The sequence below is a fragment of the Peromyscus californicus genome, unplaced genomic scaffold (genome assembly GCF_007827085.1).
Source record: "Peromyscus californicus insignis strain IS unplaced genomic scaffold, ASM782708v3 Scaffold_4__1_contigs__length_199733344, whole genome shotgun sequence".
Classification (NCBI taxonomy): domain Eukaryota; kingdom Metazoa; phylum Chordata; class Mammalia; order Rodentia; family Cricetidae; genus Peromyscus; species Peromyscus californicus.
The window spans coordinates 38,819,921-38,833,990 of record NW_026294562.1 but is presented as its reverse complement, the minus strand read 5'-3'; the positions used below and the strand labels follow the sequence as shown (position 1 = coordinate 38,833,990).

Sequence of the window (14,070 nt, the reverse complement as noted above, 5' to 3'; positions counted from 1 at the left end):
GTGAAGATACCGGTAAGCCACGAGCCACGTGGCAAGGTATAGATTAATAGAAATGGGTTAATTTAAGCTGTAAGAACAGTTAGCAAGAAGCCTGCCACGGCCATACAGTTTGTAAGCAAAATAAGCCTCTGTGTTTACTTGGTTGGGTTTGAAAGGCTGTGGGACTGGCAGGTGAGAGAGATTTGTCCTGACTGTGGGCCAGGCAGGAAAACTCTACCTACAGTAGCTCATGAGAATATGAACATAAACATTTCATTGAATCAAGAGACCTTGTATTTATTAAAGGAAATTATTACTGCTACATTTGTTATTTTTCATTAACCTGAGAGTCTGATTGCATACATATTGCTTTTAACGTGGGATAATAGGATTGCCCGCCAATGAGTAGAGTTTTTGCTTGGCCTCTGAATTAGCATAAATCCCACTCTCATCATGCCATGTGTTGATGCCAAATCTCTTGGAGCCATCTAGGTCTGTGAACTGTGAACGGCACTTCCTGTAGACTATGGAGTACTCATCTTGACGAGGGCAAGCCTACAATGAGAAAAAAGAAATAATATTCAGTGATTGAAGTATATGTTCAAAGGAGCAAGTTCCAAAGGTTGGTTCTTATGAGTAAAGGTGAATTTTCAACAATAACAATGGATTAATTTGGTTTTACCAAATGTCTCAGTGAAGAACAATCAAACGCTGGCTGGCATTTACAAGTAGTTCCAACCCTGAAAGAAGATCTAGCTCACAGTGGTTTGATAAGACTTTAAACATGTACATTATTATGCGTGTATAAATTTCCTAAACTAAGGAAGTACGGAGGCCAATTTAAGCATTATGATAATCTAAATAAAACCAAAGTAATTAGGATTAACTACTTTCAACATCTTTGATTGACAAGTCAGGATTATTTTGAAGAACAATATCTTGTGCTAAATCTTTAATAATTACTAAATCATGCTTCCCACAATGGTAAAGGCCAATCACCAAGGTTCATTCCTATGAGAAATTTGACTCAAAACAGCCCGATAGAGTTTAAGATGCTTATCTTTAGGCCACTTTGTTAAAAAGCTTCATAGTAATAAAGTATGATACTATTGTTGACCATTTCCCAAGAAAGCACTGGTTCTTTGGAACTGTACCGGGAGTGATGGCAGATCCACAACAGAAGGCCTGATAAAAACTGATCATCGGACTTCTGTTTTAAACCAGTTCTAATTTTAAAGCACCAGATGGAAATGAAGCCATGAAAGCTATGAAACCCTTAAAGAACACCAAAGACACTCTCAGATTTTCTTTTTTATTGACATTTTAACCATGTGTTCAACCACAATGTCCACTTATCTGTGGAGTGCCCGTTAAGGGCTGAGGCTGAGCACAATACTTTAGAGTCGATGTTTTCTGATCCAATAATTGGATACTGGGGTTTGATTCTTACTCCCGTTTTGCACATAAAGACTTTCCTAAAGCCCCAGGAGAGGGTAAAGGAAGCCAGTGCTAAGTGGCTGAGGCTGGTTATAAACCAAACCTGTCTGACTTAAGACCCAGTGTCATTTCAGAAGCATAACAATGATATCATACAGCCATACAATAAATCCATGATGCTGCTCCACATGGTTTGGACTTTGGCTTTTGACATTGGGTGCTATTTTCAGGGTGGAAGGATTTTTCTGTTTTTGTTTGGTTTGTTGGTTGGTTGGTTGGTTGAGTGGGTGGATGGGTGGGATGGATGGGATGGATGGATGGATGGATGGATGGATGAGTGGATGGAAGATTAGATGGAAGGATGGAGGAATACAAGGTCCATCAGTCAGATACAAGTACTTTTAATGAAATTTTGTATTATTGGTCCAAACTACCCATTCAGAGGAAGAAGGACCTTCTCATTCCTTTCCTTACTAGAGTCAAACTGAAGAGTTTCAAATGCAAGGTCAGTGTGTTCCTTCAGCATCTCACAGACAGAGAAGGCAATGTATTTTTATGAGGTGAATGACAAGTCAAAGTGTCATGTCTTAGGGAAATGATTCTGGCAGCATAAGTATTAAAAGACTAGAGACAGAAAGGACAATTTTTTTTTTTTACTTTTTATTGATTCTTTGTGGGTTTCATATTATGCATCCCAATCTTCTCATCTTTCTGTCCCCTTGCATCACCCTCTGCCCTTGCAACCTCCCCCCAAAACAAAATTTAAAAGTAAAACCAAAAAAAAAAAAAAATAAAACAAAACAAAATCTCGGCATGGAAGCTGTAGTGTGGCCCAATGAGTCACACAGTTTACCCTTTTGTCAGTACATCTTTACTTGCAAGTGTTCATTGAAATGAGTCATTGGTTTGGCTTGAGGCCTTTGGCTTCTGTTACAATATCGATACTGGGCCCTCACTGGGACTCCTCTTGGACATCCTATTGTTGCCCTGTGTCATGGAGATCCTGCAGCTTTGGATCTGCAGGTCCAGCCCCTTCATATAATCCAACAGTTCATAGATGAGGTGGGTGTTGGGGTGGGCTGCCTCGTAGTCCTGGTTCTGGGACTGGGTGGTAGCTGGCTTGGTCAGCCTGCCAGCTTTCCCTCATTGTCACCACCAGGTAGAGCTTTCTGACACTGCCTCAGCTAGCTCACCCAATGTAGCAGACAGCAAGGGGCCAGCTCTCCTGCTCTCACACTCTCAGTCCAGCACAATGGCGTTCACACCACCAGGGCCAGCTCTATGGTTTTGCCCAGGCAAGGTACAGGATTTCTCTCCAGACTGCTGCACTTGGTGAAGAAAAGACTGGATTTAGGAACTGGATTAGGAACGGGTCTCAGCAACTCACACAGCATCTTCTGATGGATGGACAAACAGATATTTCTCAGTACCAAGAGAAATAAAATACAGATAGTTACTGTGGTATGGGTGAAAACATTACTCAAAGTGAAACAAGCCAAACATCTAAAAAAAAATGAATTCTGTGGCATGTAAATTATATCTCAGTAAAAGCGTTGTTTAAAATCAACATGTGCATTGATGGGAGTGACTCCAAAGTTAGAGAAACTAGTTAAAAAGATTGTTGCCTGTTAACATGCACTGCAGCATGCCTGCCGGTTAAACAAATGAGCTACTGTGTAACAGCAGCCAGTTTCCATGGTATAAATACCCCTGCTGTTGCCCATTTCAAGGGACCAGAGCGAGGTCGGAAATAAGGATTGGAGCTTAATCTTTCCCACAGAATGTTGAGAGCTCACCCCAGCTCTCCCCGAGTTCCCTTTCCCAGTTTGAAGTTGCCAGTGTGAAGCAGGATGACCTCAGTGCAGAAGTAGGGGCAGAATCTAATTTACCTAAGAAAATTGGTATATTTTCACCCCATTCTCAAGTCAGCAGGTCGTCAAAGATTAGAACAAATCATTAGGGACCTTGCCAACCTAAACGAGGAAGCTTCTAGACCAGATTGCAACTAGAAGCTTCCCTACAGGAAGATCATGAGATTAAGTTTTTTTTTTTTTTGTTTTCTTATTTTCAGTGCCAGGGATGAAACTCAGGGTCTCTCCAGCCCCCGAAGGCAACACTGTAAAGAGGAGATTGGAGAGTCTTTAAGAAACAGGACACATTGTTGTATTGATCCTTTCCCAAAGTTTAATGTTTCAAAAATGTGAGCCAATTAATTGCCTTTACTGCCTGACTCAGGTTAAGCTGGATTTTGTGCATCTTGCTAAAAGCATCTTGACATAATTTCTCAGAACACTTAGGCTCTCAGACCAAGGAAATGAGTCAGAACCATGGCAGCAGAGCATACTCTAAAAAGTGGTAGTGAAGGCAAACGGTGGGTGAGCTTGTAGCAAGGGAGATGACTGGAAAGCAGAAAGATCCAAACACAGAACAGGTGAACAACATAGGCCTTCAGAAACAAAAACAATTTCTCAGGAACTGGGGAGATTAAATTCCTCACTGGGAAGTACGGCGAGACACCTTTTCAAAGTATAATTCAAACACCTTGAGATAGAACATGGAAAAAGCAGGTACCCCACAGTGACGGCAGCTCAGACCCAAAGGCAAAGCTGGGCTAGTGGGAGTCCTGAACAAGCAAGCAATCTGGAGTACCAGGCAGATCGATACACAGGGGGAGATGATTTACAAATCATTAATGTGTTTCCCCTCAGTGTATGTAACCACCCATTCGCTCAAGGGAAGTATAAAATGTGTTTCAGAACAACACCAGTCAAAGAACAAAGTAATGTTGGCTTGCAGCATGCAAAACAAGGGTTTTTTTTTTTCCCCAGCAAGATATTAGCCTTGTTGTAAATGACCAGGCTTGAGGAGTCCGAACAGCAGTCACCAAACAGCAGATGATGGGGTTCCCTTAAATGTATACAGAAAGTGCCCTTTACTCTGATGGCTTACAGAAGAGTTGGGGAGAGAGGATAGCATCTGAGGAACCTTAGGAAGAAAAACGGAAGGAGAAGGAAATCAGGACATCAGAAAAGGCCAATGTTTTCCCCATCCCTGCTCTTTATAACCATGAAGGATCCCTTTGTTCTGGACAGAAAGAAGTATAGTAGGGAAAATATAATAAAAACAGAAAAACATAGAGGTCTCCTGGCCCCAATCCATTTGGGAACTCTTAAAATTGGTGACCTCTCATACTGCCTTTCACTTGCTTTCAATGGCCAGACAGAAAAGACCTCTAGGATTCATCTATCCTGAGCCACTTTGTGTATCACGGTAAGGCCAAGATCTGGAAGGAGCTGCAGTTCTGAAAAGGGGGTATTAATAAAGACAGCAGAGATAAGCATTGGAGTAGAGACAGAATGTGAGTCACAGAGGCTTCTGTGGCATCTACAGTACCAATGAGAGTGGAAGGAGACCAAGCCATCTCCAACCAAGATTAGAAAGGGAAAGGGCTGAGAATTTCAGTGTTTATCTATGTTAGCCACTAAGGACATAAAGTGAATCAGGAGGAATATGCATCACTTTTCATTATCTAGCCTCAAAAGTCCAACAGCACCATTTCCAGCAGAGACACAGCTCATGTAGATTCCACATTAGGGAGCAGACTTGGCTTTTAGCAAAAGGCATCCATCCACATGGGGTGGAGCATGGATTATAGTCATTTTTAATACACTTCTTTCTCTCCTCTTTTTAGGGAGAAGATTAAGTTGGGTCAGGAACCTCCAATCCCCCTTGAGTCTGATGATTTTCTAGGAAGACACACGGTTGTGTATCTAGATTCTGCACATAGCTGTGATTTATTATCTCAAAAGGATATAAAGCAAAATGAGCATTGAAAACAGGTGCCTGGGCCAAAGCCCAGAGGATACCAGGTGCAGACCCCCGGACTGCTATCCCAGACAAGGGTTAAAGCCTCTCTACAGAGGAAACTCATTAGAAATGCATGCCCAGGGTTTTTATTGGGTGCTGATCACATCCAACCTGGTCTCCATGCACCAAAATTTTATACTTCCAGAAGAAAAACAGGTGTTTGGCATAAACCAGGTGGGTTGCATGATTAGATTTGGCACAGGAAGCCATTCTGATAAGGGAATTGTGATCCTGAAAGCCAAGTCTCCAGATGCAAGCCAGGACAACCTTAGAACAGGACTTTGAAAGGATAGTAGTCTAGGCTCTTATTTGTTAGTTTTTCACTGCGCAGGGCATGGGAAATGATCTTTGAGAAAGTGAGTATTTTTGAGAGAGATTGATTTGGGCACAGTGGCTCATTTCTGGAATAACCATACTTAGTAGGCTAAGGACAAGGACTGCCTTGACTTGAGGTCAACCTGGGCTACCATGTGAGATCCTGTCTACAAAAATTTAAGTGGATAGAGAAGGGGGAGAAGGCAAAGAGAGAAGGGGAGAAATGGGGAGTATTCAATCTCCTTATAAGAACTAAGTAGTGGCATCCAAAGGAGGTTTTTATCTGGAGAGAGGAATTGTTTTCCACTGTGATAGAGTTGGGAAGAAGGCTGCCTACCAGTTAGACTCACTTCCTCTTCCAACACAAGCTGCAGACAGTTATCATATGCTCAGCATCCCAATAGAATACCTAAAATTCTTGTCTAATGTTTCCTTAGTGGGTGTGGGAAGAGTGTTTAGAATTATATGTAGAAACAGACATTCGAATGACTACAGATTGTTGGCAGGCCCAGTATTCAGTGCTACCCAGACCATGATTTCTGCCTGTTTCTCTGAGGCAGGATTAGGATTTGAAAGATCTTTCTGAGCCCTTTATAGATAAGGATAACTGGGAACTAGTGCTTCATGTGTACATAATAAGCATTACTGCACAGAGGCTCCTGCAGAATATAGAGAAGGGACGTTTCACAGAAAGAGCTTAGAGCATTTTCATGGCTAACTGCATACGAAGAATCAAAGATGATTCATAGCATCAAATCTGCAGAGTGGGGAGAGTTGTAACACCACTAAAAAGAGTAAGATGCAGGGATGGGGGAGGACTTTTTTATGGGGAAATTATGAGTCACATTTTAGACATTTCTAATTTGAGATGGCTTCGGTACAAAATGTTTACTTGGAAGACGGTGTGATGGGACAGATGGCCTGGAGAGAAGTCAGTGCCCTACACGCAGCAGTGATCATCGGCAGGGAGAAAATAGCTGTAGAGAACATCTCAGGGACCATGGATCCTATCTGTTATGGACTGTGGATTACATAATTGTACTCCGTGAATTTCCCTGAGGTTGAAAACTGTACCATAGCTATGTGTCCTTGCTCTGGTTTACACGTTGATTTATGTAGGATAAAGGAGAGTGGGTTAGTTGCCCCTCTTCAGAGGGTAAGCACTGGCTGACTCTAACAGAAGTTATGTGGCTATCCCTGTGGATTTCTTGAAATGTTCTTGTAAGGTTTACATTATATAATCAAAAACTGTACACCCAGAATGATGGATGCAGAACTAATGGGACAGATGAATTCTCTGAGATGGGGTAAAATAGGAGGAGGAGCAGTGTTCTGGAACCCAAATGTCAGTGGTGCCGATGGCTGGGTCAAAAGAGAAGTCATGGAAAATAGGTAAGAAGCAGCAAGGAGAGTATTGTAGGTTGAAGAATTCAGTGGACAGCAATCACACTAATTCGGAAAGAAGCGACAGAGCCAGACCTAACCAAACACAGTGAGATGAGTCAATTTCTAGTCACCTTAGCATGTGCTGCTCAGAAAAAGGGTTAAGGGAGTTCAATAAAGCATGCCGATAAAGGGCAAAGAGGAAAGCAATGCCGAGGGCTAAAGAGCCCGCTTACATGCTGGAAACCACTGAAGCTGCAGCGAGGGCACACAGAAGGCTAGCCTGGGCAAAACTGGCTGAGGAGGTTTCTTCTCCCCATCCTTTTGTTCTGCATCCTTCTTTCTCTTTTATAGATCATGGCAGGCAGCCTAGGATGTTACAATACGCTTCTTAGTGAGGAGTTTCCCAACCGACCCTCACTCACTCGAAAGACAAGTGACAGGTTTTATCATGTAGACTGATACACACTATTCATAGTCCATCGCACCCCCATACCCTATGCTTCCTGGGTGCTATATTCTTATTTCTTAAAATAAAGGAGCATGGTTCAGTCACCTATATTCTGAGAATAAACTACTACTGACTCTCCCAGAAGTTATGTGGGTAACCCTGTGTGCCATTATCTCCTGCATCATTTTTCCCTGATAAAAATGACATTGCTGTTTCTTAGTCAACATGTGTACCTAATCCTCAGTCAAGTTTTCCAAACCTTCCAACAGGCCATTCTGAGGGTCTATTCTCACTGATTTCATTCTGTTTCCTTGGTTCCTTTCTTATTTGATAGTTTTGTTTTTCAAGGTCAGTTTTCAGTTGGAGACCAGTCTTCTGAAACATTGTTAGCTGCCTAATTGTGTACTGTAATTTGAAAACAGTCTCTGTCCATCCACCCAGCTCATCCATAAACATGTATAATGGGTTGTTTCCTGGCCAAGTCAGCCACTGTGAACTACCCGGTGTGTACTGTAATGACAGCCATTGCCCACCCAGCATTAGTACAGCAAAGGCTAGCCTTCCCTTGTATGCCCATAAGGACACTCATTTGGGGTACTTCATTTACTCTCAAAAGGCATTCAAAGCAGCAAGCATTCTGATGTGAATGTCACATTGGACAAAACCAAAGTACATATTTTCATAGCTTGCCTGTAAGGTTTTCTTTTTTTTATTTTTAATATACATCATGTATAAAAACTCCATGACTCCTATGTACCCGAATGAAGACCGTACTTTCCCCCTGGGAAAGCACACATGCAGAGCAGCATGGGAGGAAATGGGCAAGAATCTGCCTTACCTACCCTGGATGACACTGGGTGACAGACCTTACTCAGTTCTTCACTAATCTTCAGTGAGTTGATTCCCACTGGATGTTATTTCCTCTCAATGGTTGTATTAGAAAAATAATAGTAATCAGCTGGTGCAGCAATAATAAATGTGTAACTAGTGGGATGCATTTTGTTATACATTTAAGAAGAATTTCCTATTTCTTTTTACTGAATACATTTAATAAAGGAAAAAGCATTTAAAAGTAGATGACGTTCTAAACAGTCTTATTAAATAAGAAACACAGAGCCAAATACAGAGGTAATAGCCAAAGAGATCAGAGAACTAGCAAAGAGCCACAACTACCTTATCTTACCACCTCACCACCATTGCTTCCACAGAGAGAGTTTCTTCCCATCTAACTTGTGTTTTTATTGCCTTCCTGTTCTGCCTTCTCGTTGGTTCTAAGCCCAGTCACATGACTTCCTCGTCACTGCCTCGTCATAGACCTCCAGGTTTCTATGGTTGGTACTAGGATTAAAGGCTTGTGTCATCATGCTTGGCTGTGTCCTTGACCACACAGAGACTGCCTGCCACGTGATCGGATTAAGGGCGTGTGCTACCACTGCCTGACTCCTGTTTATGGCTATGTGACCTCACTATGTGACCTCTGATCTCCAGGCAAACTTTATTTATTAGCATACAAATAAAATCACATTTCAGCATAATTAAAATATGACCACATTTTCCCCTTTTATTCTAATAAAAAGAAAAAAAAAAGTTGTAACTAATATAAGAAAGAATATATACAATAAGTACAATGACTATATACAATATATACAAGCAATAAATACCTCAACAATGTCTAGTCCATTTGCATTTGACAGATTCAGAGAAAATATTCCATTATCTATGCTATTTTGGTAAGTCCAAAATGTACTTGATTCACTTTCTATCCTAACTTATATTACTAACAGAGAACTATCTTATGATGTCTTTCAAATTCATACACTTACACCTCTTTATTGAGTTTCTTTTCTGAAATTCTTAACAAGGAAAACTATAACTACCTAATCTTTTTTTTTTTTTTTTTTTTTTTTTTTTGGTTTTTCTAGACAGGGTTTCTCTGTGTAGCTTTGCGCCTTTCCTGGGACTCACTTGGTAGCCCAGGCTGGCCTTGAACTCACAGAGATCCACCTGGCTCTGCCTCCCGAGTGCTGGGATTAAAGGCATGCGCCACCATCTTTAACTATAACTATAACTATCTAATCTTCAACTCCCTCAGAGACCCAAGAAGAAAATAATATTACCTAGTAAAACAGGAAGTGCAAGCAAGCAGCTTCCAAAAAAATGTGAGTTGACAGAAACAGCCAGCTGCCTGGACAGTCACCTGAGGTTTCTCTGCAACGTTGGGGCATCATCTTCAGCCTATAGGCTTAGCATATCTGACAGACTCATTTGTGAAGTAGGATGTACACAAGGCCTACAGTTCAACCTCACATTCAGTGAGAGTAGTCCATGTACCAGATAAACCTGAATTCCACTAGTGTCCTGTCATGATTCAGGATTTTAAATTCTGGAAATGGTTGGTATTTTTGGAATTCAGCTGTCCATTCTTCTTGGCTTGTGGGTGGCTTCATCTCAGCATCCCATTCTTTTCCGAATCCCATTCTTCTTGGCTTGTGGGCGGCTTTATCTCTTTTATTAAATGCCAGTCTACCATAGAGAGGTTAGATTCTGTCAACCTACTTACTCTTTCAAGAATAACTGTTTCAGCTACTGTTCCTCTGCACATCAGAAGCCATTGGTCCACTGCCTGTTCAGCTACCTTCAAAGAATGGGACACTCTACCTTTTCTGGATTGCAAAGGCCACTTTAACAATGGTGCCATATTGTCCTGGCCTCAGAGGATGCCTGTTGCTAAAGCCACAACCACGCTTGTCTTGGCAAGAATCAGTAGTCCTTTGTTTCGTGTCCTGTCTGTCCATTTTGTCCTGATTGTCAGCAGTCGATTCAAGGACACTTTGTTGTCCAGTGGCTAACTTTTGCCACAATGAAAGTTAACTCCATATGCAGTGTCTTTAATGCCCATATCTTCTTTGAAGTAGATTGGTGCTGCCAGGAGCCGACATGTCTCATACTCAAAAAAAAGAAAAGAAAAAATTTCTAAGTTATTAAAACATTTTAAATGCAATATTCGGTAGATCTCTGAAGGGTTTGAAGATGACTTGTCTATCTAAAATATCTCTGCTGACCTTAAAACCATACCTAATATGACTACAAGTTTGATTGTAATGTCTAATTACTAACTTTCACTTCCTTATATCCTAATAGTTGATAATAATAACATTCAAGGATTAGTAAATTGCATTACATTGTTAAATGAACTGTCTAAGTCCAATATCCTGAACAAGATTAGAAATATACATATAGCATTTTCTAACAATATCAATCTCAATATATATAATTTGTATACAATATATAAAAATCCAATCCAATGTAAAGTATTTAAAACTAGTAATTGTCTTTTAAAAGTAGATTCAATAATCTACCCTCTCTTCCTTTGCTTAGCCCTTTTCCTAACCATTAACAACAACAACTTGTAACCAACCCTCCTAAACAATGAAAATTATCCCAGACCCGAAACCCACTGAAAGACCAAAAACTACCTGCCCCACACCACCTTTTTGAGAATGTGGGTATCGTGTTCTTAAAATTGCTTCCTGCTGGTTGTAGGCAAAGGCATCTTTATTCTGAAAAGAAAAATTTTGGGTTAATTGTCAAGTTCTAGGAAAGGTAGCAATATCATTTGTTGTCCAGTCTCTGCATAATGCCAAAGTTCAGGGCTTATCAAATCAAGTCCTCATTCAAGTAGTCTGTGAAACTGGATCATTTTAGCTAGCCATCTTGAAATTGTTCTGAGCAGTTTGTAGTCCAAAGCTGGTCTGTGGGTGATGTTTGTCAACTTAGTGGCATTATTATTGTCCACGTGGAATTGTTGTTGTGGGGCCCCATCATCTTTCTGGAGACTTCAAATTCGATGTTAGGCCTGGTCATGATTCCCTACAGAAAACTGATAGAGACTTGAACACAAAGACACATATAGGCAGCTGATTGAAGCCATTAATATCATAACAAAAGTTTAAAATATATATTAATTTTATAAATTTTTAAAGAAGATTTAATCATACTTTAAGAAAAGTTTAAAGATTCAAAATAGAATCAAAGAACTGAAATTAGTAGCAATAGAATAGTACCTTAACTTTTTCATTTTCTTCTGTACCGTATCAGAAGACGGCTCTTTCTTCTGGCATGATACAGAGATTTTTGCATTTTCCTTTTAACAACATGCTTGGGTGCTGGGGATGTCTTTCTGTATGTAGCAAAGGTGTTGCTCTGATTGATTGATAAATAAAACACTGATTGGCCAGTAGTCAGGCAGGAAGTATAGTATAGGTGGGATAAGCAGAGAGGAAAATTCTGGAAAGTGGAAGGCTGAGTCAGGAGATGCTGACAGCTGCCATTACCATGAGAAGCAAGATGTAAAGTACTGGTAATCCACAAGCTACATGGCAACTTACAGATGAATAGAAATGGGTTAATTTAAGATATAAGAACTAGATAGCAAGAAGCCTGCCACAGCCATACACTTTATAAGTAATATAAGTCTCTGTGTGTTTACTTCGATCTGAGAGGCTGCAGGCCTGAGTGGGACTGGAGAAAACTCCAGTTACAGCATTTGTGTAATTCTAGACATTCAACCACAAGGAAATTTCACAAGAGGTATAAAGGAGCTGAGGCTGTGAGTGCAAATATAAATTGCTACACAACAAACAAATGTACCTATAGTGATATTTTATTTGTATTAAAATGTTATTTGTATGTTAATAAATAAAGTTGCCCGGGGTCAGAGCTATTAGCAAGCCATAGGAAAGCAGGGCAGTGGTGGTGTACACTTGTAATCCCAGCACTTGGTAGGCAGAGCTGGGTAAGTCTCTGTGTGTTCAGGGATACAGCCATTATTGGACACACATGCCTTTAATCTCAATGCCAATCATGGAAAACCTGGAGGCCTATACAGACAGGCCTTGAGGAGGCAGTCATGTGGTTGGGTTTACAACCAATGAGAAGGCAGGACAGGAACTCTATATAAAGACTTTAACACAGGGGTAGCTCTGGTTCGGAGAGGTAGGACCACCGCAGGAGGAAGGGTAAGGTTTTAGCTCTTAGCTCTGACCTCTTGGCTTTCTTCTTTGCATTGGTTCTGTGTTTCTTATTTAATAAGAAGGTTGGTTACATCTACATGTACCCAATTTAATAAGGTTTTGTTATAAGGAAAAATAGAAAGATCTATATGAATATTCACTTTGACAGATAAATTGACCTTTTTAAGCAACTTCACACCTTAGGTCCAGGCAGTAACACTCACAGCAGCCTATGAAATACTGGCTACTGATATTAATCCTACCATTCCATCATACAAAACACACGAATCATTTTTCTTATTCTTTAGTCCGGATTATAGGAGGACATCTTTGACAATGATTTGTATTTATAACCATATGACATAATGTATCACATGTAAATTTGAAGCCTAAGGATCTCAATTTTTAAAATATTTTTCTCCTTTATAAAAACCACGTGTTTTCTGCAGAAATCCAACAACTGAGAAGAAGAAAGTAAAATCTCTCCTAACCCCAAATTCTCTGAAACAGAACTGAGCTAGAGGCAAAGGTGTATGGTACCTAACTACTGTTAGGAGGAACATGGCAATTAGAACAATGGTAACATCTTTTTGTGGGAAAACTATGGCACTTCAGAACCTGACTTTCCTATAATACAGTCCTAGAATATTAGTGACTTAGCAGGTGCATGGGGGAATTAAAAGATTATCCAGTTTTCAAACTGACAGAATGAAATGTCTGCCAAAGTCTTTACTCCAGAAGGTCACCTGGTCATGAGATTTATAATGGGACAGAATCAATGAGACAGAGTCACATCATATCAAATCGTTGAATTTAAGAGTTAGAGAACTCGGAGGGAAACACATAGGCTAACTACAGATCTTCACTTCTCCCTTCCTCCAAATCCAATCTCCATCACATCTTCCAGCCCACCCCCATTTCTAAGTGTCAGCTCCCAATATCTAAAAACACATTTTGTCCAGACTCCTAGTGGCTACACCTGGCAGGATCCAGAGGATTTCCCTGCCAGGCAACACACAGCCACCACACTCTCCTAAGAACCAGAAGGGGCAACAGAAACCAAGGAAAACAACACCCGCCTAACAAAGACAAGACCACATATCAGCACCTAGAATGACAATCATCCAAACCCAGATGCCTAGACGCTGATGTAAAAACAAAAATCAATAACAGCAGGATAATATGTCTCATCTAGAACCCAGAAACCTTACACAGCAGGCCCTGAGTACTGCAACATAGCTTAAACACAAGACAAAGAATTTAAAATAGCCTTTATGAATATGATAGAGGTCTTTAAAGAAGAAATGAATAAAGAAACAGTGGAAGGAAATGAGTAAAACAGTACATAACCTGAAAGTGGAAATAGAATAAAGAAAACCAAAACTGAGGGAAATTTGGGAGTGAAAATTTAGGAACTCAAACAGGAACCTCAGAGGCAAACCTTACCAACAGAACATAGGAGATGGAAGAGAGAATCTCCTTACACGCCCCAAGAATGTTGATTCTGTTCTTCACCAACTGCATTCCCTTTATTTTCTACATTCTGCCCTACAAATATGAGTTGAGCTGATGTAAGAGACCAGTATAAAAATAAAGTCTCAATTCACAAGCATTTGAAATAATGTG

General features: G+C 40.5%; 1 protein-coding gene across 1 annotated transcript in view; it reads right to left on the bottom strand.

The window, feature by feature from the left end:
• Window positions 1-224: 224 nt before the first annotated feature.
• Window positions 225-14,070, bottom strand: part of Cfap95 (cilia and flagella associated protein 95) — a 97,876-nt gene continuing 84,030 nt past the window's right edge. The window contains exon 6 of the mRNA XM_052713059.1: window positions 225-534. Coding sequence (XP_052569019.1) covers window positions 352-534 — 183 coding nt within the window. The 3' untranslated portion in view covers window positions 225-351. The remainder of the gene's footprint in view (window positions 535-14,070) is intronic.